The following is a 22,718-nucleotide window of genomic DNA, read 5'->3' as shown; positions in this document are numbered from 1 at the left end:
CCCAATGCAGCTAGTGAAGATTGCACAATGCCCAATGCAGCTAGTGAGGATTGCACAGTGCCCAATGCAGCTAGTGAAGGTTGCACAGTGCCCAATGCAGCTAGTGAAGATTGCACAGTGCCCAATGCAGCTAGTGAGGATTAGACAATGCCCAATGAAGCTAGTGAAGGTTGCACAGTGCCCAATGCAGCTAGTGAAGGTTGCATAGTGGCCAATGCAGCTAGTGAAGGTTGCACAGTGCCCAATGCAGCTAGTGAAGATTGCACAGTGCCCAATGCAGCTAGTGAAGATTGCACAGTGCCCAATGCAGCTAGTGAAGGTTGCACAGTGCCCAATGCAGCTAGTGAAGATTGCACAGTGCCCAATGCAGCTAGTGAAGATTGCACAGTGCCCAATGCAGCTAGTGAAGGTTGCACAGTGCCCAATGCAGCTAGTGAAGGTTGCACAATGCCCAAGGCAGCTAGTGAAGATTGCACGATGCCCAATGCAACTAGTGAACATTGCACAATGCCCAATGCAGGTAGTGAAGATTGCACAGTGCCCAAGGCAGCGAGTGAAGGTTGCACAGTGCCCAATGCAGCTGGTGAAGGTTGCACAGTGCCCAATGCAGCTAGTGAAGGTTGCACAGTGCCCAATGCAGCTAGTGAAGATTGCACAGTGCCCAATGCAGCTAGTGAAGATTGCACGATGCCCAATGCAGCTAGTGAAGGTTGCACAGTGCCCAATGCAGCTAGTGAAAGTTGCACAGTGCCCAATGCAGCTAGTGAAGATTGCACAGTGCCCAGTGCAGATTGCACAGTGCCCAAGGCAGCTAGTGAAGGTTGCCTAGTGCCCAATGCAGCTAGTGAAGGTTGCACAGTGCCCAATGCAGCTAGTGAAGATTGCACAATGCCCAATGCAGCTAGTGAAGATTGCACAATGCCCAATGCAGCTAGTGAGGATTGCACAGTGCCCAATGCAGCTAGTGAAGGTTGCACAGTGCCCAATGCAGCTAGTGAAGATTGCACAGTGCCCAATGCAGCTAGTGAGGATTAGACAATGCCCAATGAAGCTAGTGAAGGTTGCACAGTGCCCAATGCAGCTAGTGAAGGTTGCATAGTGGCCAATGCAGCTAGTGAAGGTTGCACAGTGCCCAATGCAGCTAGTGAAGATTGCACAGTGCCCAATGCAGCTAGTGAAGATTGCACAGTGCCCAATGCAGCTAGTGAAGATTGCACAGTGCCCAATGCAGCTAGTGAAGATTGCACAGTGCCCAATGCAGCTAGTGAAGATTGCACAGTGCCCAATGCAGCTAGTGAAGGTTGCACAGTGCCCAATGCAGCTAGTGAAGGTTGCACAATGCCCAAGGCAGCTAGTGAAGATTGCACGATGCCCAATGCAGCTAGTGAAGGTTGCACAGTGCCCAAGGCAGCTAGTGAAGGTTGCACAGTGCCCAAGGCAGCTAGTGAAGGTTGCACAATGCCCAATGCAGATTGCACAGTGCCCAATGCAGCTAGTGAAGATTGCACAGTGCCCAAGGCAGCTAGTGAAGATTGCACGATGCCCAATGCAGCTAGTGAAGGTTGCACAGTGCCCAAGGCAGCTAGTGAAGGTTGCACAATGCCCAATGCAGATTGCACAGTGCCCAATGCAGCTAGTGAAGATTGCACAGTGCCCAGTGCAGATTGCACAGTGCCCAATGCAGCTAGTGAAGATTGCACAGTGCCCAATGCAGCTAGTGAAAGTTGCACAGTGCCCAATGCAGCTAGTGAAGATTGCACAGTGCCCAGTGCAGATTGCACAGTGCCCAAGGCAGCTAGTGAAGATTGCACAGTGCCCAATGCAGCTAGTGAAGATTGCAGTGCCCAATGCAGCTAGTGAAGATTGCAGTGCCCAATGCAGCTAGTGAGGATTAGACAATGCCAATGCAGCTAGTGAAGGTTGTGCAGCACCCAATGCAGCTAGTGAAGGTTGCAGAGTGCCCAATGCAGCTAGTGAAGATTGCACGGTGCCCAATGCAGCTAGTGAAGATTGCACGGTGCCCAATGCAGCTAGTGAAGTTTGCACGGTGCCCAATGCAGCTAGTGAAGATTTCACAATGCCCAATGCAGCTAGTAAAGGTTGCACAATGCCCAATGCAGCTAGTGAAGATTTCACAATGCCCAATGCAGCTCGTGAAGATTGCACAGTGCCTAATACAGCCTGTGAAAGTTGCACAGTGTCCAATGCAGGTAGTGAAGGTTGCACAATGCCCAATGCAGCTAGTGAAGATTGCACAGTGCCCAATGCAGCTAGTGAAAGTTGTGCAGTGCCCAAAGCAGGTAGTGAAGGTTGCGCAGTGTCCAATGCAGGCAGTTGAGTTTGCACATTTCCCAATGCAGGTAGTGAAGGTTGCATCGCCTCAAATACAGGTTGTGAATGTTGCACGGTGCCCACTGCAGACTAATGTTTTCACAGTGTAGAGAGCAAAGTGGTCAGTGCAAACAGTGACATACGTGCAGTGCTTGGTGCAGCCAGAGAGATTTGCAGAGTGCAGGATGCAGAGAGGTTTGCCCAGTGCTGGGTGCAGACAGTGATATTTGCACAGTGCACGATGCAGAGTGATATTTTCACAGTGCAGGGTGCAGACAGTGATATTTGCACAGTGCACGATGCAGAGTGATATTTTCACAGTGCAGGGTGCAGACAGTGAGATTTGCACAGTTCAGGGTGCAGAGTGATATTTGCACAGTGCAGGGTGCAGACAGTGAGATTTGCAACAGTGCAGGATGCAGTGATAGTTACACAGTGCACGGTGCAGACTGATATTTGAACAGTGCAGGAGATTTACACAGTGTCGGGTGCAGACAGTGATATTTGTGCAATATATGGTGCAGCTCGGTGCAGGATGCGGCTCTGTGTGTGCTCGGCGCAGTCCCGGGGCTTTCTGAGTCGTGCGGTTCCGGAGCCGCGAGCGCACCGGATGGGGTTCTCTCAGCTACTGGGTGACGTGTATCCGGCTGTGAGAGCGCGCGGATTTTACTAAATCCCAAAGGGAGAAAGAATGTGGGAGAGACTGAAGGTGAGAGGGAGAGAGAGAGAGAAAATGTGGGAGAAAATGAGGGTGGGAGAGAGAGAGAGGGGTGTTTGGGTGAGGGTGATGGTGGATGTTGACAAGGGGCTGGGGAGGGGTTCCACGGTGTTGTCCCTGATAACACTGCCTAGTTCAGAGTGTTGTATTGACAGTGTCACTTTGGGATGGTCTGGGATTTCTGAGTGAGCTTTATTTAACCCTGTTAGTGGGATATACATTTCATTCTGTTCTTGATAAGGTGCAATAGTAAATTGGTGCAAATATTGCCTATCTCCATAGCCCCCAGTTGTGTGGTTTTGTATAATACAAGATGACAGCTCCACGAAAGATGGAAAGTTTCCATTGTGGGTTTGCTCACAGAGCGTCTAATACACTTCCAGTTTGGATTCAAGTTGTCTTGTTTCCTTTCCAGGCGATGGATAACCTTCTGCGTTGCGGTATCTGTTTTGACTACTTCAACATTGCCATGATGATCCCCCACTGTTCACATAATTGTAAGTTTTCTAGATGCAACAATCACAAGACAGGCACTCAAAACATGTTAAGCACTACTGTGTTGTCAGGAGGATTTTGGTAAAATGTAATCTGGTTGTGAAGAAAATTTCACATTTTTACCCTTGTAAAATGTGAGGTGCATTGACTTTGATCGGCAGATGAGTTATAAAAAAACGAGATGGCAGAGTATGATTTAAATGGTGATAGATTGGGAAATGTTGATGTAAGAGACCCTAGTGTCCTTATACACCAGTCACTGAGAGCAAAGCATGTAGGTACAGCAAGCACTTAGGAAAACAAATGGTAAAATAAGCAAAATACTGCAGATTCTGGAATCTGAAACAAGAACAGAGGCAGCTGGAAAAACTCAGCATATCTGCCAGCATCTAAACATTTTAAGTCATAGACCCTTTGTCAGAACAAATGGTATGATGGCCTTTATTGAAAGAGGATTTGGGTACAAGAGCGTTATGTCGTACTACAGCTGCACAGGGCCTTTGTGAAGCCATGCATGGAGTATTGTGTGCAGCTTTGGTCTCCTTACCTAAGAAAAGATATACTTGCCATGAGGAAGTGCAGCGAAGGTTCACCAGACTGATTCCTGGGATGGCAGGATTGTCTGAGGAGAGATTGGGTTGACTGGGCCTGTATTCACAAGAGTTTGGAAGAATGAGAGGTGATCTCATTGAAGCATATAAAAGTTTGACAGGGCTGGACAGACTGATGCAGGAATGTTTTTTCCTCTGGCTGCGGGGGAGTTGTGGAACAAGGGGTCACAGTCTGAGGATATGGGCTAGGCCATTAGAATGAAGTCACTCAAGAAGGTGGTGAACCTTCTGCCACAGAAGACGACTGGGACCAAGTCACTGGAAGAAGAAAATGGATTTCCAGACTCTAAAGGTTTTGAGGGAAATAGGGAGCGTGCTGAACATAGTGTTGAGATAGAGGATCAGCCATGATCATATTGAATGGGAGAGCAGACTTGAAGGACTGATTGACTTACGGCTGCTCCTGTTTCCTTTTTGTTGTTTCTATGTTTCTAAGATGTTTCGTGTGCTCTTAAGCTGTGCATTAAGTATTTTGGTTATGTAATCTCCTCAAGAAGTATGAGGATCCGGAAAAGGAACCGGCAGGTTGATGTTTCATGATGCAATGTGAATTGAAAACAAAAGTTAATCTTGGGATGTGGGCCAAGCTGGCTGGGCCAGCATTTATTGCCCATCCCTAGTTGCCTTTGAGAAGGAGGTGGTGAGCTGCTGCCTTCAACTGCTACAATCCCTGAGGTGTAGGTAAATGCGGTTAGGGAGGGAGTTCCATGATCTGGACTCAGCGACAGTGAAGAAATGGCGATTTATTTTAAAGTCAAGATGGTGAGTGATTTGGAAGGAAACTTCCAGGTGCTGGTGGCCCTATGTGTCTGCTGCCCTTGTCCTTCTAGATGGTAATGGTGGTTGAGTGTTTGGAAGGTGCTGTCTAGGTCAGAAGAACAAGAGGTCAGTGAGAGCATGCCCTCCACCTTAGAAGCCCTGGATGAACCTGTATCTGGGGTCACCATTGCAGATGTCAGAGCAGTTTTCTTGAAGGTCAACCCACGGAAAGCAATTGGCCCAGATGGGGTACCCGGACATGCACTCAGATCCTGTGCGGATCAGCTGGCGGAGGTATTCACAGACATCTTCAACCTCTTTTTACAACGATCTGAGTCCCTATCTGCTTTAAGAAGACGACCATCATTCCGGTACCTAAGAAAACCAAGCAGTGTGCCTTAATGACTATCGGCCGGTGGCTCTGACATCCATCATTATGAAGTGCTTCGAAAGGTTAGTCATGGCACGAATCAATTCCAGCCTCCCGGACTACCTGGATCCACTACAGTTTGCCTACCGCCACAACAGGTCCACAGCAGACGCCATTTCCCTGGCCCTGCACTCAACCCTGGAACACTTAAATAACAAAGACATCTATGTCAGACTTCTATTTATTGACTACAGCTCAGCCTTCAACACTATTATTCCCATAAAACTCATCTCCAAACTCTGTGGCCTGGGCCTCAGCGACTCCCTCTGCAACTGGATCCTGAACTTCCTAACTCACAAGACAACAACACCCCCTCCATGATCATCCTCAACACCAGTGCTCCACAAGGTTGTGTTCTCAGCCCCGTACTATACTCCTTATACACCTATGACTGTGCGGCCAAATTCCCCTCCAATTCGATTTTTAAGTTTGCTGACGACACCACCGTAATGACGAGACAGAGTACAGGAATGAGATAATCTGGTGAACTGGTGCGGCAACAATAATCTCTCCCTCAATGTCAACAAAACGAAGGAGATTGTCATTGACTTCAGGAAGTGTAAAGGAGAACATGCCCCTGTCCTCATCAATGGGAACGAAGTAGAAAGGGTCGAGAACTTCAAGTTTTTAGGTGTCCAGATCATCAACAATCTTTCCTGGTCCTCCCCACCCATGCTGACACTATAGTTAAGAAAGCCCACCAACACCTCTACTTTCTCAGAAGACTAAGGAAATTTGGCATGTTAGCTATGACTCTCACCAACTTTTACAGATGCATCATAGAAAGTATTCTTTCTGGTTGTATCACAGCTTGGTATGGCTCCTGCTCTGCTCAAGGCCGCAAGAAACTACAAAAGGTCGTGAATGTAGCCCATCCATCATGCAAACCAGCCTCCCATCCACTGACTCTGCCTGCACTTCCTGCTGTCTCGGCAAAGTGGCCAGCATAATTAAGGACCCCACGCACCACGGACATTCTCTCTTCCACCTTCTTTCGGGAAAAAGATACAAAAGTCTGAGGTCACGTACCAACCGACTCAAGAACAGCTTCCCTGCTGCTGTCGGACTTTTGAATGGACTTACCTGGCATTAAGATGATCTTTCTCTACACCCTAGCTATGACTGTAACACTACATTCTGCACTCTCTCGTTTCCTTCTCTATGAACGGTATGCTTTGTCTGTATAGTGCACAAGAAACAATACTTTTCACTGTATGTTAATATATGTGACAATAAATCAAATCAAATCAAAAAACCGGAGCACCCAGAGGAAACCCACGTTGACGTGGGGAGAACGTGCACAATCCACACAGACAGTCACCCGAGGCTGGAATTGAACCTGGGTCCTTGACTGAGGCAGCAGTGCTAACCACTGCGCCACCGCGCCACCCTATTATTTATTTATAGCTATTTACTAGTTATTTATTTCCCCCAGTTGACTGTGCTCTTGCTAAAAACCCCATCACTCTTGTAAAATCACCTGAGTTTGGATAGAGTTTATAAAACCTTTCTCTGGAATCATGGAGTCGAGGAGCAGCAGCGGTTAATTGTTCACTGTGACCAGTTCCAGTTGTGATGCCATTTCCCCTGATGGTTGTTTCCTGCACTGAGAATGACAGACTTCGGGCAGAAATTGATCAGTTTCACAATCATTCAGAAACCTGGAGTTCCCACAGTTTGAGCAGCTCGAATCTGAGCCTACACCTGGCCTTCCTCTCCACAATTCGCAGCTCCTAATCAATCACAGAGTATCGAATAAGAACATTGAAAAATCATCGGCTTAAATTGTCCAGCAACAAAAATTTTGAATTGGGGAAATGCAGGAAAGAAAATAAAATCACGATTAATGTTCTTCTCTAACATTATTTTACAAAGAGATTTCATTTGTGAACATTTGTCCACCACGAGTGGCAAACAACTCTATTCTGCAAATTCAAGCGGGGCACAGTGGGGAGGCTTGGTGGCACAGTGGTTACCACTGCTGCCTCACAGAGCCAGGGACCTGGGTTCAATTCCAGCCTCTGGTCACTGTTCACGTGGAGTTTGTACATTCTCCCAGTGTCTACATGGGTTTCCTCTAGCTGCTCCGGTTTCCTCCCACACTCCAAAGATGTGCGGGTTAGGTGAATTGGCAGTGCTCAATTGCCCCTTAGTGTCCCAAGATGTGTAGTTTAGATGGATTAGCCATAGTAAATGTGTGGGTTTACAGGGATTAGTCTGGGGAGAGGGCCTGGGTAAGATACTCTGTCAGAGAGTTGGTGCAGCCTCGATGGGCCAAAGGGCCTCTTTTCTGCTCTGTACAGATTCTATAAAATATGTAACACTATCTGTCCCCGCTTCACAGGGACACAGCAAAGTGACAGACTTCTGATCCTTTCCCCTGAAAATGGCAGTGAATGTTACAAGTGATAGGCAGAGGGGAAATCCGAATGGGCTGGAGAGGAAAGGGACAGGGATCAAATGGAGCAGCGAGAGATTCTGGGTATGAACAGTCCGGAGAGCTGAAAAGGGTCCAAAACACTGAATGGAAGGAACTAGACCTCAAATCATCTTGATGCAAGGGCACATTTGCAGGAGTGCCCTCCTTGCACACTTGCACGCTTCTCGCAGCACACAAAACCACTGCTCCAGTGAGTTGTTTAATTGTACACCACCATTCACTGGATGTAGCAGGGCTGCAGAGATTATAAATGATCCGTTGCTTATGGAATTGCTTAGCTCTCTCTGTTACTTGCTGCTTATGCTGTTTGACACGCAGGTAATCCTGTGCTGTAGTTTCACCAGGTTGACCCCTCATTTTTAGGTATACCTGGTGCTTCTGGTATGCCCTCCTGCACTCTTCATTGAACAAGTGTTGATCCTCTGATTTGGTGGTAATGGTAGAGTGGGAGATGTGCTGGGTGATGAGATTACAGATTGAGGTCGAGTACAATTTTGCTATTGCTGGTGGCCAACAATGCCTCATGGACGCACTGTGTCTTGCTTCGATGCATCTGTTTGAAATCTATCCCGTTTAGCACAGTGGTAGTGCTATACAACATGGTGGAGTATTTTGTCAATGTGAAGACAGGACTTCCATCTCCATAGGACTATGCGATGGTCACTCTGACAGATGCATCTGTGACAAGCAGGTTGGTGAGGATGTGGTTAAGTATGTTTTTCCCTCATCATCTGCTGCATACCCAGTTTAGCAGCTATGTCCTTTAGGACCCAGCCAGCTTGGTCTGATGGTACTACTGAGCCATTCTTCGGTGATGGACATTGAGATCCCCTACCCAGAGTACATTCTGGACCCTTGCCACCCTCATTGCTTCAAAATGGTGTTCAACATGGGGGAGTACTGATTGATCAGCTGAGGGGGGAGTGGAGGGGCAGGCCATAGTAATCAGTAGGAGATTTCCTCGCCTGTGTTTGACCTGATGCCATGAGACACCATGGGGCCCAGTGTAACCCCCTTCTTGACTGAATACCACTGTGCTGCTAGCTCTGCTGGCTCTGTTGGTGGGGCAGGTCTGGAATGGTGATTGTGGCGTCTGAGACATTGCCTGAATACTATGATTCCATGAGTATGACAATGTCCAGCTGTTGCTTGACTAGTCTGTGAGACAGCTCTCTCACTGTTGGCACAAGTCCCCAGATGTTAGTAAGGAGGACTTTGCAGGGCCATCAGGTCTGGGTTTGACATTGTTGGAAGCAATCAGTTTTTTTTCCCATGTGCTGGTTCTAGAGGCTTGAGCCCCCCCCCCCCCCCCCGAGAATGATTCTGGGATAAATAGTGTCCCAAATCTGGCACCTTCAGTGCTGGGTCTGAGAATGTGCCGGATTTTGGACATTCCCAGATTTTGGAACCAACTTTTTCACACAGGCTGTCTCTGTAGTACAGCCTGTACTGATTGTTAATGTCATAAAATAACTAGGCTGTCGTCATGCAGTGGGGAATGTTTGTGCGCCTCATAACCATTATGGGCAGAAACATTAAAGGTTTAAAAGTTTGGGCAAATTTTTAAAAATCTATTAATCTTGCAGTGGTGATTCTTTGGAAGAAAAGAGCATTTGCTTGGACTTCATTAATGGGGACAGAAAGAAACTTGCTGATTTCTGATCACACCTGATTTTGTGTGTTTTTTGCCTTTATTTTTCGAGTAGTTTTTTTCTTTTCTTAATTTTAAACTGAAAACAGGAAGTGGGCCGCTAAGGAGTCTGGGAAGAGTTTTTTAAGCGCGCAAAGTATAAAAGGTAGGCTGCAGTATACAGCGGGCAGCATCGGGAGCGGGCAAGGGAGTGAGAGCTATAAGGGCTTTGGCTCACAGGGCTTCGGGGGACAGGGCGAGCAGGGGTGAGTTTTTAATTCTTATTTACTTTTCTCTGTGTACCTTGGTATAAAGAGTCAAATATGAGTGTGAAGCCAGTGTGTTGTTCCCAGTGTAGGATGTGGGAGGTCCTGGAGGCACCTGGCCTCCCGGACATCCACATCTGTGAGGGGTGTGTCGAGCTGCGGTTCCTGAGGGACCGTGTTACGGAGCTGGAACTGCAGCTCAAGGATCTTAGGCTGTTAAGGGAGAATGAGGAGGTGATGGACAAGAGCTATCATCAGGTGGTCACACCAGGGCCACGGGTGGAGGACAAGTGGGTGACGGCCAGGAAGGGTAAAGCTCGGGCGATTGAGAGCACCCCGGTGGATGTGCCCCTCCACAACAAGTACTCCTGCCTGAGTACTGCTGGGGGGGACAGCCCGCCTTGGGGGAAGCAGCAGTGGCCGTGTCTCTGGAGTGGAGTCCGGCCCTGTAACTCAGAGGGCTAAGGAAAAGAGGAGGAAGGCAGTGTTAATCGGGGACTCGACAGTAAGGGGGTCGGACAGGTGTTTTTGCGGAGGCAGGCGGGAGTCTCGGATGGTGGTCTGCCTCCTTGGGGCCGGGATCCAGGATGTTGCTGGTCGAGTCCCAGAAATCCTATGGGGGGAGGGAGAGGAGCTAGAGGTAGCGGTACATATTGGTACCGCTGATGTGGGAAGGAAGGGGTCATGAAAAGAGAGTATAGGGAATTAGGGAGACAGCTGAGAAGGAGGAAAGCAAAGGTAGTAATCTCAGGATTGCTGCCTGTGCCACGGGAAGGTGAGAGCAGGAATGGAGTAAGGTGGAGAATGAATGTGTGGCTGAGGGACTGGTGCAGGGGGCAGGGATTCAGGTTCCTGGACCATTGGGACCTCTTTAGGGGCAGGTGTGACCTGTACACAAAAAACGGGTGGGGCACTTGAATCCCAGGGGGACCAATATCCTGCCGGGAAGGTTGGCTAAGGCTACTGGGGAGAGTTTAAACTAGATAGGTTGGGGGGAGGGGATCGAGACGAGGTGACTGGGAGTGAGGAAGTTAGCTCGCAAACAGAGAAGGGTTATAGACTGTACAAGAGGGAGGATGGACGGGGGATGGAGAAGGAAAGAGCTCAGACCAAAGGATTGAGATGTGTTTACTTTAATGCCAGGAGTATAGTGAATAAAGGGGATGAGCTCAGAGCGTGGATCCCTGCCTGGAAGTGTGATGTGGTGGCCATTACCGAGACTTGGATGTCTCAGGGACAGGACTGGATACTCCAGGTGCCGGGATTCAGATGTTTCAGGAAGGACAGGGAGGGTGGAGTGGCACTGCTGATCAGGGATAGTGTCACAGCTGTAGAGAAGGTGTATGCTGTGGAGGGATTGTCTACAGAGTCTCTGGGTGGAAGTTTGGAGTGGGAAGGGGTCGATCACTTTGCTGGGAGTTTTCTATAGGCCGCCCAATAGTAACAGGGAGCAGATAGGGAAACAGATCCTGGAGAGTTGCAATAATAGCAGAGTTGTTGTGATGGGAGACTTTAATTTCCCAAACATAGATTGGAATATCCCTAGGGTAAGGGGATTGAATGGGGAGGAGTTCGTTAGGTGTGTTCAGGAGGGTTTCCTGACACAGCATGTGGACAAGCCTACAAGAGGAGAGGCTGTACTTGATCTGATACTGACCAATGAACCTGGACATGTGTCAGATCTCTGAGTGGGAGAGCATCTTGGGGATAGCGATCATAACTCTATCTCCTTTATGCTTGCATTGGAAAAAGAGAGGATCAGGCAAGCTAGGAAAGCATTTATATGGAGTAAGGGGAAATATGAAGACATAAGGCAGCAAATTAGAGGAGTAAATTGGAAGGAGGTATTCTCGGGGAAATGTACTGAAGAGATGTGGCAGTTTTTCAAGGAATGTCTGTCTAGAGTTCGACAGGACAACGTTCCGAGCAGACAGAGAGGAGTTGGTAGGTTAAAGGAACCGTGGTGCACGAAAGCTGTGCAGGACCTAGTCGCGAAGAAAAGGAAAGCGTACAAAAGGTTCAGAGAGCTTGGTGAAGATAGGGATCGAGATGAGTATACGGCTTGTAGGAAGGGACTAAAGAAGGAAATTAGGAGAGCCAGAAGGGGTCACGAGAAGGCCTTAGCAGGTAGGATTAAGGAAAACCCTAAGGCGTTCTATAAATATGTGAAGAGTAAAAGGATGAGACGTGAAGGAATAGGGCCTATAAAAGATGAAGGCGGGAAAATCTGTATGGAACCAGTAAAAATGGCAGAGGTGCTTAATGAGTATTTTGCCTCGGTTTTCACAGAGGAGAAGGACCTGGGTGGATGTACTGCGGGCTTGCGGTGGACTGAAAAGATTGAGTATGTGGACTTTAAGAAAGAGGTTGTGCTGGAATCTTTGAATGGCATCAAGATAGATAAGTCGCCAGGTCTGGATGGGATGTACCTCAGGTTATGGTGGGAGGTGAGGGAAGAGATTGCAGAGCCTCTGGCGATGATCTTTGCGTCGTCGATGGAGACGGGAGAGGTGCCAGAGGATTGGAGGATTGCGGATGTGGTTCCTATTTTCAAGAAGGGAAATAGGGATAGCCCAGGAAATTACAGACCGGTGAGTCTAACCTCAGTGGTTGGTAAGCTGATGGAGAAGATCCTGAGGGACAAGATTTATGAGCATTTAGAGAGGTTTAGTATGCTCAAGAATACTCAGCATGGCTTTGTCAAAGGCAGATCGTGCCTTATGAGCCTGGTGGAGGTCTTCGAAAATGTGACTAAACACATTGACGAAGGGAAAGCGGTAGATGTGGTTTATATGGATTTAGCAAGGCATTCGATAAGGTCCCCCATGCAAGGCTTCTCGAAAAAGTGAGAGGGCATGGGATCCAAGGGGCTGCTGCCCGGTGGATCCAGAACTGGCTTGCCCAAAGGAGGCAGAGAGTGGGTATAGATGGGTCTTTTTCTAAATGGAGGTCGGTCACCAGTGGAGTGCCCCAGGGATCTGTTCTGGGACCCTTGCTGTTTGTCATTTTCATAAATGACCTGGATGAGGAAGTGGCGGGATGGGTTGGTAAGTTTGCCGACGACACGAAGGTTGGTGGGGTTGTGGATAGTCTGGAGGGATGTCAGAAGAACAAGAACAAAGAACAATACAGCACAGGAACAGGCCCTTCGGCCCTCCAAGCCCGCGCCGCTCCCTGGTCCAAACTAGACCATTCTTTTGTATCCCTCCATTCCCACTCCGTTCATATGGCTGTCGAGATAAGTCTTAAACGTTCCCAGTGTGTCCGCCTCCACCACCTTGCCTGGCAGCGCATTCCAGGCCCCCACCACCCTCTGTGTAAAATATGTCCGTCTGATATCCGTGTTAAACCTCCCCCCCTTCACGTTGAACCTATGACCCCTCGTGAACGTCACCACCGACCTGGGGAAAAGCTTCCCACCGTTCACCCTATCTATGCCTTTCATAATTTTATACACCTCTATTAAGTCTCCCCTCATCCTCCGTCTTTCCAGGGAGAACAACCCCAGTTTACCCAATCTCTCCTCATAACTAAGCCCCTCCATACCAGGTAACATCCTGGTAAACCTCCTCTGTACTCTCTCCAAAGCCTCCACGTCCTTCTGGTAGTGTGGCGACCAGAACTGGACGCAGTATTCCAGATGCGGCCGAACCAACGTTCTATACATCTGCAACATCAGACCCCAACTTTTATACTCTATGCCCCGTCCTATAAAGGCAAGCATGCTGTATGCCTTCTTCACCACCTTCTCCATCTGTGACGTCACTTTCAAGGATCTGTGGACTTGCACACCCAGGTCCCTCTGCGTATCTACACCCTTTATGGTTCTGCCATTTATCATATAGCTCCTCCCTACATTATTTCTACCAAAATGCATCACTTCGCATTTATCAGGATTGAACTCCATCTGCCATTTCTTTGCCCAAATTTCCAGCCTATCTATATCCTTCTGTAGCTTCTGACAATGCTCCTCACTATCTGCAAGTCCTGCCAATTTTGTGTCGTCCGCAAACTTACTGATCACCCCAGTCACACCTTCTTCCAGATCATTTATATAAATCACAAACAGCAGAGGTCCCAATACAGAGCCCTGCGGAACACCACTAGTCACAGGCCTCCAGCCGGAAAAAGACCCTTCCACTACCACCCTCTGTCTTCTGTGACCAAGCCAGTTCTCCACCCATCTAGCCACCTCCCCCTTTATCCCATGAGATCCAACCTTTTTCACCAGCCTACCACGAGGGACTTTGTCAAACGCTTTACTAAAGTCCATATAGACGACATCCACGGTCCTTCCCTCGTCAACCATTTTGGTCACTTCTTCAAAAAAAGTTACAGAGGGACATAGATAGGATGCAAGACTGAGTGGACTTCAACCCAGATAAATGCGTAGTGGTCCATTTTGGCAGGTCAAATGGGATGAAGGAGTACAATATAAAGCGAAAGACTCTTAGTACTGTAGAGGATCAGAAGGACCTTGGAGTCCAGGTCCTTCGGACTCTAAAATCGGCTCCGCAGGTGGAGGAGGTGGTTAAGAAGGCGTATGGTGTGCTGGCCTTTATCAATCGAGGGATTGAGTTTAGGAGTCCGGGGATAATGATGCAGCTATATAAGACCCTCGTCAGACCCCACTTGGAGTACTGTGCTCAGTTCTGGTCGCCTCATTACAGGAAGGATGTGGAAAAGATTGAAAGGGTGCAGAGGAGATTTACAAGGATGTTGCCTGGATTGAGTGGCATGCCTTATGAGGATAGGCTGAGGGAGCTCGGTCTTTTCTCCTTGGAGAGACGTCGGATGAGAGGAGAGCTAATATAGGTATATAAGATGTTGAGAGGCATAGATCGGGTGGACTCTCAGAGGCTTTTTCTCAGGGTGGAAATGGCTGCAACGAGAGGACACGGGTTTAAGGTGCTGGGGTGTAGGTACAGGGGAGATGTTAGGGGGAAGTTTTTCACACAAAGGGTGGTGGGCGAGTGGAATCGGCTGCCGTCAGTGGTGGTGGAGGCAAACTCAATGGGGTCTTTTAAGAGACTCCTGGATGAGTACATGGGACTTAATAGGATGGAGGGTTATAGGTAGGCCTAAAAGGTAGGGATATGTTCGGCACAACTTGTGGGGCCGAAGGGCCTGTTTTTGTGCTGTAGTTTTTCTATGCTTCTATGAAAGCAGCTGTGAATGTTGCAATTGTTAAGTTCCCACAGGGCGGCACGGTGACACAATGGTTGGCACTGCTGCCTCACTGCGCCAGAGACCCGGGTTCAATTCCCAGCTTGGGTCACTGTCTGCATGTTCTCCCTGTGTCTGCCTGGGTTTCCTCCGGATCCTCTAGTTTCCTTCTACAGTCCGAATGACATGCTGGCTAGGTGCATTGGTCATGTTAAATTCTCTCTGTGCGCCTAAACAGGCGCCGGAGTGTGGCAACTCGGGGGTTTTCACAGTAACTTCATTGCAGTGTTAATGTAAGCCTACTTGTGACACGAATAAATAAACTTTAAACAATGGAATTGGGTCCTGTGTGTGCACAACACTTGCCGATTCCATCCTCTGGGATCAGTCCGTGAATGACTGATCTTTCCCACGTTAACTCTGTTTCTAGAGCAGCACTCGGGAGAAAAGTGCTGTTTGTTTTTTGGACAGTTTTTGTTTTTGAATAGCTGGATTTGAAACACTGTGCCTGTACTTTTGTGCCACCTTGGCAGATTCCGACTGAGTATTCATCTGCGAATGAACATGCTACCTGATGATCTGTATGGATCACACTCCACACTTCCCACTGAGACCGAATTCTGGAGTTATTCGTTAGTTGGATCTGAGCAATGGGATGGACATCGGTTGGTATAGAACCATAGAAAATTACAGCTCAGAAACAGGCCTTTTGGCCCTTCTTGTCTGTGCCGAACCATTTTTTGCCTAGTCCCACTGATCTGCACTTGGACCATATCCCTCCACACCCCTCTCATCCATGAACCCGTCCAAGTTTTTCTTAAATGTTAAAAGTGACCCCGCATTTACCACTTTATCCGGCAGCTCATTCCACACTCCCACCACTCTCTGCATGAAGAAGCCCCCCCTAATATTCCCTTTAAACTTTTCTCCTTTCACCCTTAACCCATGCCCTCTGGCTTTTTTCTCCCCTAGCCTCAGTGGAAAAAGCCTGCTTGCATTCACTCTATCTATACCCATCAAAATCTTATACACCTCTATCAAATCTCCCCTCAATCTTCTACGCTCCAGGGAATAAAGTCCCAACCTATTCAATCTCTTTCCGTAACTCAGCTTCTCAAGTCCCGGCAACATCCTTGTGAACCTTCTCTGCACTCTTTCAACCTTATTTACATCCTTCCTGTAACTAGGTGACCAAAACTGTACACAATACTCCAAATTCGGCCTCACCAATGCCTTATATAACCTTACCATAACACTCCAACTTTTATACTCGATACTCCGATTTATAAAGGCCAATGTACCAAAGGCACTCTTTACGACCCTATCCACCTGTGACGTCACTTTTAGGGAATTCTCTACCTGTATTCCCAGATCCCTCTGTTCAACTGCACTCTTCAGACTCCTACCATTTACCCTGTACGTTCTACTTTGGTTTGTCCTTCCAATGTGTAATATCTCACACTTGTCTGCGTTAAATTCCATTTGCCATTTTCCAGCCCATTTTTCTAGTTGGTCCAAATCCCTCTGCAAGCTTTGAAAACCTTCCTCACTGTTTCAATTGCCCTGATTCCAGGATGGATGCTTTACAAAGAAGAAGGAGTCTCACCTGTTTGCTCATGTCGCATCCAGTGAATCTTCTGTCTTAGGCCCGCATGCCCTCCAGTGAACATGGCGGTTTGATTTGATTCTGAATACAGGTAGAAGGACTGATTTGATGGAGGCCTGGGTGGGGTTCTGGTTTGTTGGGCGTGAGGGTGTGTTCTCATCCCCTGTTTTTCGGAGATAACTAGCACAGCTTGTGTGTGTGTGGGAAAGATAGTGAGGTGGCTGAGAATAATCGCAAGCTCAGAAAATTACGTAGTGAAGCAGAGCATGAGTCAGCAGTTTGATGGTAGTGCAAGTCATTGCTCCTGTTCCGCAGAACACAGTTAACAATTCACTTTGTGCCACAGTCTTTACAGGGGATTGCTTTATCATCGTATTATGCAGCAATTTTAAAATTATCATTTCCAAGTAACTTCTCCTCCTACCATGGCTTACACTTCTCTGGATGGAAGCCACACTGATAGGCTTGCAGTTGTTGCCTGGTTTGGACTTGGCAAATGAGGCATCAGAGATTTTATTCGAAATCCTGCAATGTCTTTTATTTTATCATAAAACATATATCGGCCAACCATCAACGCCCTCAACCACCCCCCACTCCTCATTGAAAATACATCTTAAGGCTCAGCAGCTGTTACAATTTTAAAATGAAAAAAAAGAATTATAATGCATTTCCCATCTCAGGAATATGACCCCTTGATTTTCCAGCTCCTGTATCCCAACTCCATTGGGTTTTCTTAAATGTAATGTGCTGAGGGTTTATGGTGCATATTTTTTATATATATATAATCATTGAAATTAAATACATTCCTTCCGTTGAAATTTTCTTGATTTTATAAACTGGTTCCACCATTATAATGTTCTGTTTGCTCATGATAACACGATAACGTATGTTCAGTCAGGCAACCAGTTACCGAACAGTCTGTGTTATTCAAAAATAACTCCTCCCCCGGTACTATGGAGAAGTTTTCTCTGGAGTATGCCTTTATTTGTCGAATAAAACTTTATGACTTTTGGCAATCTGGGAGTTTTAGCTAATTTGGTTTATGGGAATCAAGCGTATTATTAAAATAAATCATAGCCAAGCTATGTTCCATTTCTCTTCCCGCGTTTCACTTTTGTTTGTAAGGCATGAATAAGCTGCCTGTTCGTACTGGACAAGTTGGATGTTTCTTCAGCAGAATGCCAGTAACACTGATCACTTGTTTTTGGCTCTGTCCAACACCTATGTGCTTTTGGTCTCAGATCAATCAGTCTCCCTGGATCTTACCTCAGGCTAAACCTGGTGGTGCCAGTTTTAACCCAAGCAAAGCTTTCTTCCATCAGATCTGTTGTCAGTATTGCTCCTCTGAAGCACTGCCTGCCCCTTCTCCTCTACCATTGCAGCCAAAACTCTGTATCTTTTACATCTGAACTTCTGCAGCAGCCGTGTTGTTGGCCTCCCAGTTTCCATGCTCAATTAAGTCTAATTTAAATAAGAATTCTGTAGCCTGGATCCTGCCCCAGATTTCCAACACGATCTAGTCCATCTAAGCTCCCTATACGCAGGTGATTCACTTTTGAATTTCTGTCCTGCATTCTGTAGCTTCATCCTACCCAGCCACTGTAGTCCTTTCCACTCATGTATCCCAATGAGCACTTGTTGCTCTTTCGACACTAGTTTCTGAGAAACCGAATGACCTGCTTGATTTGCACCAGTCTCTATGGTTTATAGTTTTCTTGTGCAGGTTTTGATACAACTGAGTGGCTTACTCAGTCATCTCAGAGGGAAGCTACGCACTCACGTTTCCGGTTATTAGTTCCAGCATTTAGATTGCTAGTCTGTTAAAGTAACTGCTATGCTACAGCAATGCAATCTCTGTTCCTCCAGCTCCATCCTCAGTGACAGCTCTATCTCCAGCATTTCTGCTACCTCTAAATTTGTCCCTCTTGTCAGCTACTTTCCAGTTCTAAAGCGATCTAAAAATTTAACACTTTGACCTAGCTTTTAGCCAGCTCCCTAAATTAGTTAATTCTGTTGCTCAATGTCCTCCAAATGTCCCATCTGTGAACTGATTTGCGATATTTTTAATATGAGGAAGGCTAGATAAAGGCGGTGTTTTTCAGTGCTATATTGTAAATTAAGAATGAGGTGCTACTATTTGATAAAAACAATGCAGAACAGCTCAAATAATAGTTATCAGTGAGAATCAGAGGCTGCCAGCAGGAGTCAGATCATTTTTATTTGGAAATGTCTGGTTGGGGATGCCAGAGAGAGCCTGACCTGGTTGGGGATGCCAAAGAGAGTCTGGCCTGGTCAGGGATGCTAGAGGGAGTTTGACCTGGTCAGGGATGCCAGAGAGAATCTGGATGTGTGTCGGGATGTAGTCAAATGAGGATTACCAGTGGGAAATATGGTTCATTGCAGATTTGTGGGCTGTGAAGAAATGGCCAGGGAATTGGACTTATTGGTTACTCTTTCAAAGAACTGGTAAAGTTAGGAGCTGAATTGTGTCCCTTTGTGCTGCATGACTTTTTAATACCATGAGTGTAAAAATCCCTAGTTAAATCGCCACTGAGACTTGAAGTAGAAAGCCTTGACCATGTGGCCTAAGAATCATACTGGAGACTGGAATGGCCAAACAAGTAGATGGGGAGTTGCAGTGCGTGCTGATACATTCCTCTCCAATAACACTGCCAGGCTGTTAGTGCTCTCTGCATTGTACCAGAGGGCTGGATTGGGTGTTTTGTCATATATTTCACTCTACATCACTGCATCATGTCTCTTGACTGAGGAAGTGGACAATACCCTAGCTCCTCCGCAACTGCACTGTCTTGGAGCCTGGGAATGATCTGAGAATGCCACAATCTGATTTATTGAATTGATTTAATTTTGTTTAGTTCCATCTTGCAGTCTCATTTTCCTTGGGAAATTGTTTAATCTTCAATTTCCTTGCATCAGTTTAAAACAATTTTTCAGTTGGGCGCTAGGCTGTTATTTTTCCTGTCTCCTTACCAGTTGTTCTTTTTCTTGATATTTTTTCCTGTTTTCTTGCTCTACTCCTAAGGATCGTTTCTCTTGTTGAAGTTGCAGCTGTACTTTATCACTCCGAAATATGCATTCTTAAAGTGAACTTTGACAGTGGGCAACATGACCTGGTATGGGGCTTGATATATAGTGAAGTTTGACCCGACTATCTGTTGCTCAGAGTGCACACGTGTCTATTCAGCATGGAAGCCACTGGATACTGGTTTTGAATGAGAGCCCTGAATCATTTAAGTATGTTTGGTGTGTAGTCCTCTCTAAGTTGGGAATGCTGAAATTAGTCATATGCTTTCCCCACATCTTCGACTGAGGTGAGCTAACGGAATCCAAAATCTTCTTGATTTACGCACATCTCTTGTCGACCTGAACCGAAAGTGGGAGGTAAAAATATCTGTGGCAAACAATTGAAAATAGCTTGAAAAATCTGCTAACAAATGTTACGTTCAAGGAGTGTGATGCTCTTGCGGGCAGCCGCACTCCTTGATCTGAAGGATTCTGCTTCAGTCACACAAGTTTGTGAGCTGCTGGCTGAGATCTTCAACAAGTCTTGTTTGGGAGCAGGGTGGGAAACAACCTCAGTGGGGCCGTGGGGAGAACAGTGAGAATGTCACAGGTTTCTGTTTCGGTGCATTCCTTGAGGGCCTCTTTTGATAGTTTAGAAGCACCTTAAATATTAAGCAACAAGGCAGATGTGTGACACAGTCAATGTGAGCAAAGTCGTCATTCTGTACTCTTCAATTTTCTGATATTCTTATGTTTATGCATGAATTAAAATTGCAGAGTATTATTTCTTGACCTGTTTGCAGATAATCAGCTGGTCAGCCACAAGAAAGCAGACTCACAAAATGAGGGGATTATTTTTATCTTGCTTGGAAAGCTGAATTTACTTTCTTGTTTTCCATGAAAGCAAATGTAGTGTGTTAAATATTCAGTATTGTCGTATAGCCTAAGCCATCTATCAGCGCAATCAGAGATTTTGACCTTGCATGTGTATGCAAGGAGCATTTTGCTCTGCACAGCATTCAGATGAAGAACAAATGGTTTGTCATTCCTGATAAATTACATCATTTCAGTAGCAAACAAATGAAGATCCTATAAAGGCATAATGTGATACATGCAGAATAAGTGCGTATGAAATCTAGGCAGATGGGATCCTAAAATGTATAAGAAATTAATCAAAAAATGCAACAAGGAGAAAGAATGAACTCCACAAATCCCGCAGAAAGACGGGTTTTTTGGGATAAATAGAACGTGCAAAACGCATGCTAAAGAGATAGTTGCAAAAAGGGATCTTGAGAAAGTGTATCTAGAGCACAACAATAACCTATTATTTCAGCACAATAACAGAATGGGAAGGAGCCTTTAAACATGTAAATGAGTCTGTAACTGAGCATGAACACTGGACAGTTAATTTATTAAATGATTACTTTCTTCCTCTGAATGTCGGAAGCTGCAGACAACATGGCCTCCTTGTTTTGTCATATCCTGAGTAGAATTAATGATTTGAATCAAACCAGGTGAACAATCTACATAAGCTTAAAGGATTCAGAGCAAATAAAACTCCAGGGATGGTTGTTGGTCTTTATCTCAGTGTATTAAGATAAGAGATAAATTACTGTAATTTTGAGGAACTCCGACATTGGGGATGTCCTGTAAGACTTAATGCAGATGAAATAAGTATGACCAAGCAGAAAATAGCAAGCATTTACTCCTATAACTATGGGTGAAAATTTATAATTAATTGTCAGACGTAAACTTTGGGAACCCAAGTGCAGTAATAACCTTATAAATAGTAGTCAGCGTGTATTATGAAAGGCAAGTCTGTGCCTGATCATCATCTGCTGTATTATGGAAGTAAAGTCCTTAAGTTTTATGGCGAGCCCTTTGAAATGGTGCACCTAGATTGAAGAAAGGCATTTGACAGAGTTTCATACAGCAGGTTCCTATTTACAATAAAGCTTTGGTGGTTTAGGGTGTTCCTTCACAAAGGGTGGAAAATGAGTTAAAGGATAAAAAACAGTGGGTACTTGTTGGACAAAGTCATGTTGGGGTGAAAACAATTGCTGAGTTGTGTGCCCCTAGACTCAGTGCTGAGACTGTACTGTTTGAAATTTACATTAATGATTCGGTTTAGAAAATGATCAGATTTACAGTTCATACCCATTTAGGAGGGACAGTTAATTTGGTGAAGATGGTTTGGGAACAGCAGAATAAATTGGAAGTAAGCGGGCTGCACAATGGCAAATGAGATCTTAATCTGGGAAGTGTATGAAACTGTAGATAGGAAGAGCTCAAGCTCGCCATGCACAGGCATGTGTAAGTCAGCATAGATGAAATCTGAGTGGAGACCAGTGTCTGCAGCCATTGTAAAGATGGACGTGCTCCAAAGACCAAAGGTGGTCCAACTGCTGTAAGCAGTCTGTGTGCTCCACCTAACCATAGAAACCTGGAAGACCCGAGATTCAATTTCTAGTGTGTTTTAATTAGCTGATCTCAACTGGGGTTGGGCTGAAGATGATATACTGGCTTAAGCAACTGTGCTAGGATCCTCTGGTTGTGATTGGTGTCCAGTGACTCTTAATGGGGTGATGTATTGTGGTGGGCCATTCCGTACTTTGGGGTCAAAATTGAGTTAGTGCAGGTGACCGACCATTCTCCTGTATGATTTATGAGGACAGTGTTCCCACTTTCATAGGCACAAAGAGGGGAGAAAGTTTACAGTTTGAGCAAAATAAGAGTTGTCAGGTACTGCCCTGTTATTCCTCTTCTCGAATGCCGGAGTGAACAGATTTTGTCTGTGACTGGAGGAGCAGCGAATGCTGGAGTCAGAATCTGTGAGGAGTTGCTCCTCCAAACACAGTTTTTGTCTCTCCCATGTTGCTGCTCCAGTACCTTTAATCACAGGGCACCTCCCTCCTGCTCTTTTTGTTTCTGATCTTGTCCTTTTACCTTGCTGGGATGTACAGCTTTCTTGGGTAACAGTGAGGCATAGCTTTTGCATCGGACTCTGCTCTGGGCTATGGTGAATCTCCCCACAAGCTTGTGGAGCTTCTTGTCATTGTGGATAGCGAGCTGGAGATTGCAGGGATGATGCGGATCCAGCTTCAACCAGGGCAGACTTGCACCTTGGGCTTTGCTGCCACAGGTGTGGGTGTCTGTCTGTCTGCCTTCTACCCCAATGGGCGTGGGGAGAGGTGGTAGACCATTATTCTGCGACTCTGTTTTATTAAATTCTGTTCAGAAAC

At 46.3% G+C, this 22,718-nt stretch overlaps 1 protein-coding gene across 2 annotated transcripts in view; it reads left to right on the top strand.

Moving 5' to 3' along the window:
- Positions 1-2,965: 2,965 nt before the first annotated feature.
- Positions 2,966-22,718, top strand: part of rad18 (RAD18 E3 ubiquitin protein ligase) — a 271,630-nt gene continuing 251,877 nt past the window's right edge. For both annotated transcript variants that reach the window (XM_078209405.1, XM_078209406.1), the window contains exons 1-2: positions 2,966-3,040; positions 3,465-3,546. In XM_078209405.1, the coding sequence (XP_078065531.1) occupies positions 3,023-3,040; positions 3,465-3,546 (100 nt within the window). In that variant the 5' untranslated portion in view covers positions 2,966-3,022. The remainder of the gene's footprint in view (positions 3,041-3,464; positions 3,547-22,718) is intronic.

This window comes from Mustelus asterias, chromosome 3 (genome assembly GCF_964213995.1).
Source record: "Mustelus asterias chromosome 3, sMusAst1.hap1.1, whole genome shotgun sequence".
NCBI classification, from domain to species: Eukaryota; Metazoa; Chordata; class Chondrichthyes; order Carcharhiniformes; family Triakidae; genus Mustelus; species Mustelus asterias.
Note: the sequence above shows the minus strand (reverse complement) of the source record. Positions and strands in the feature narration are given on the sequence as shown.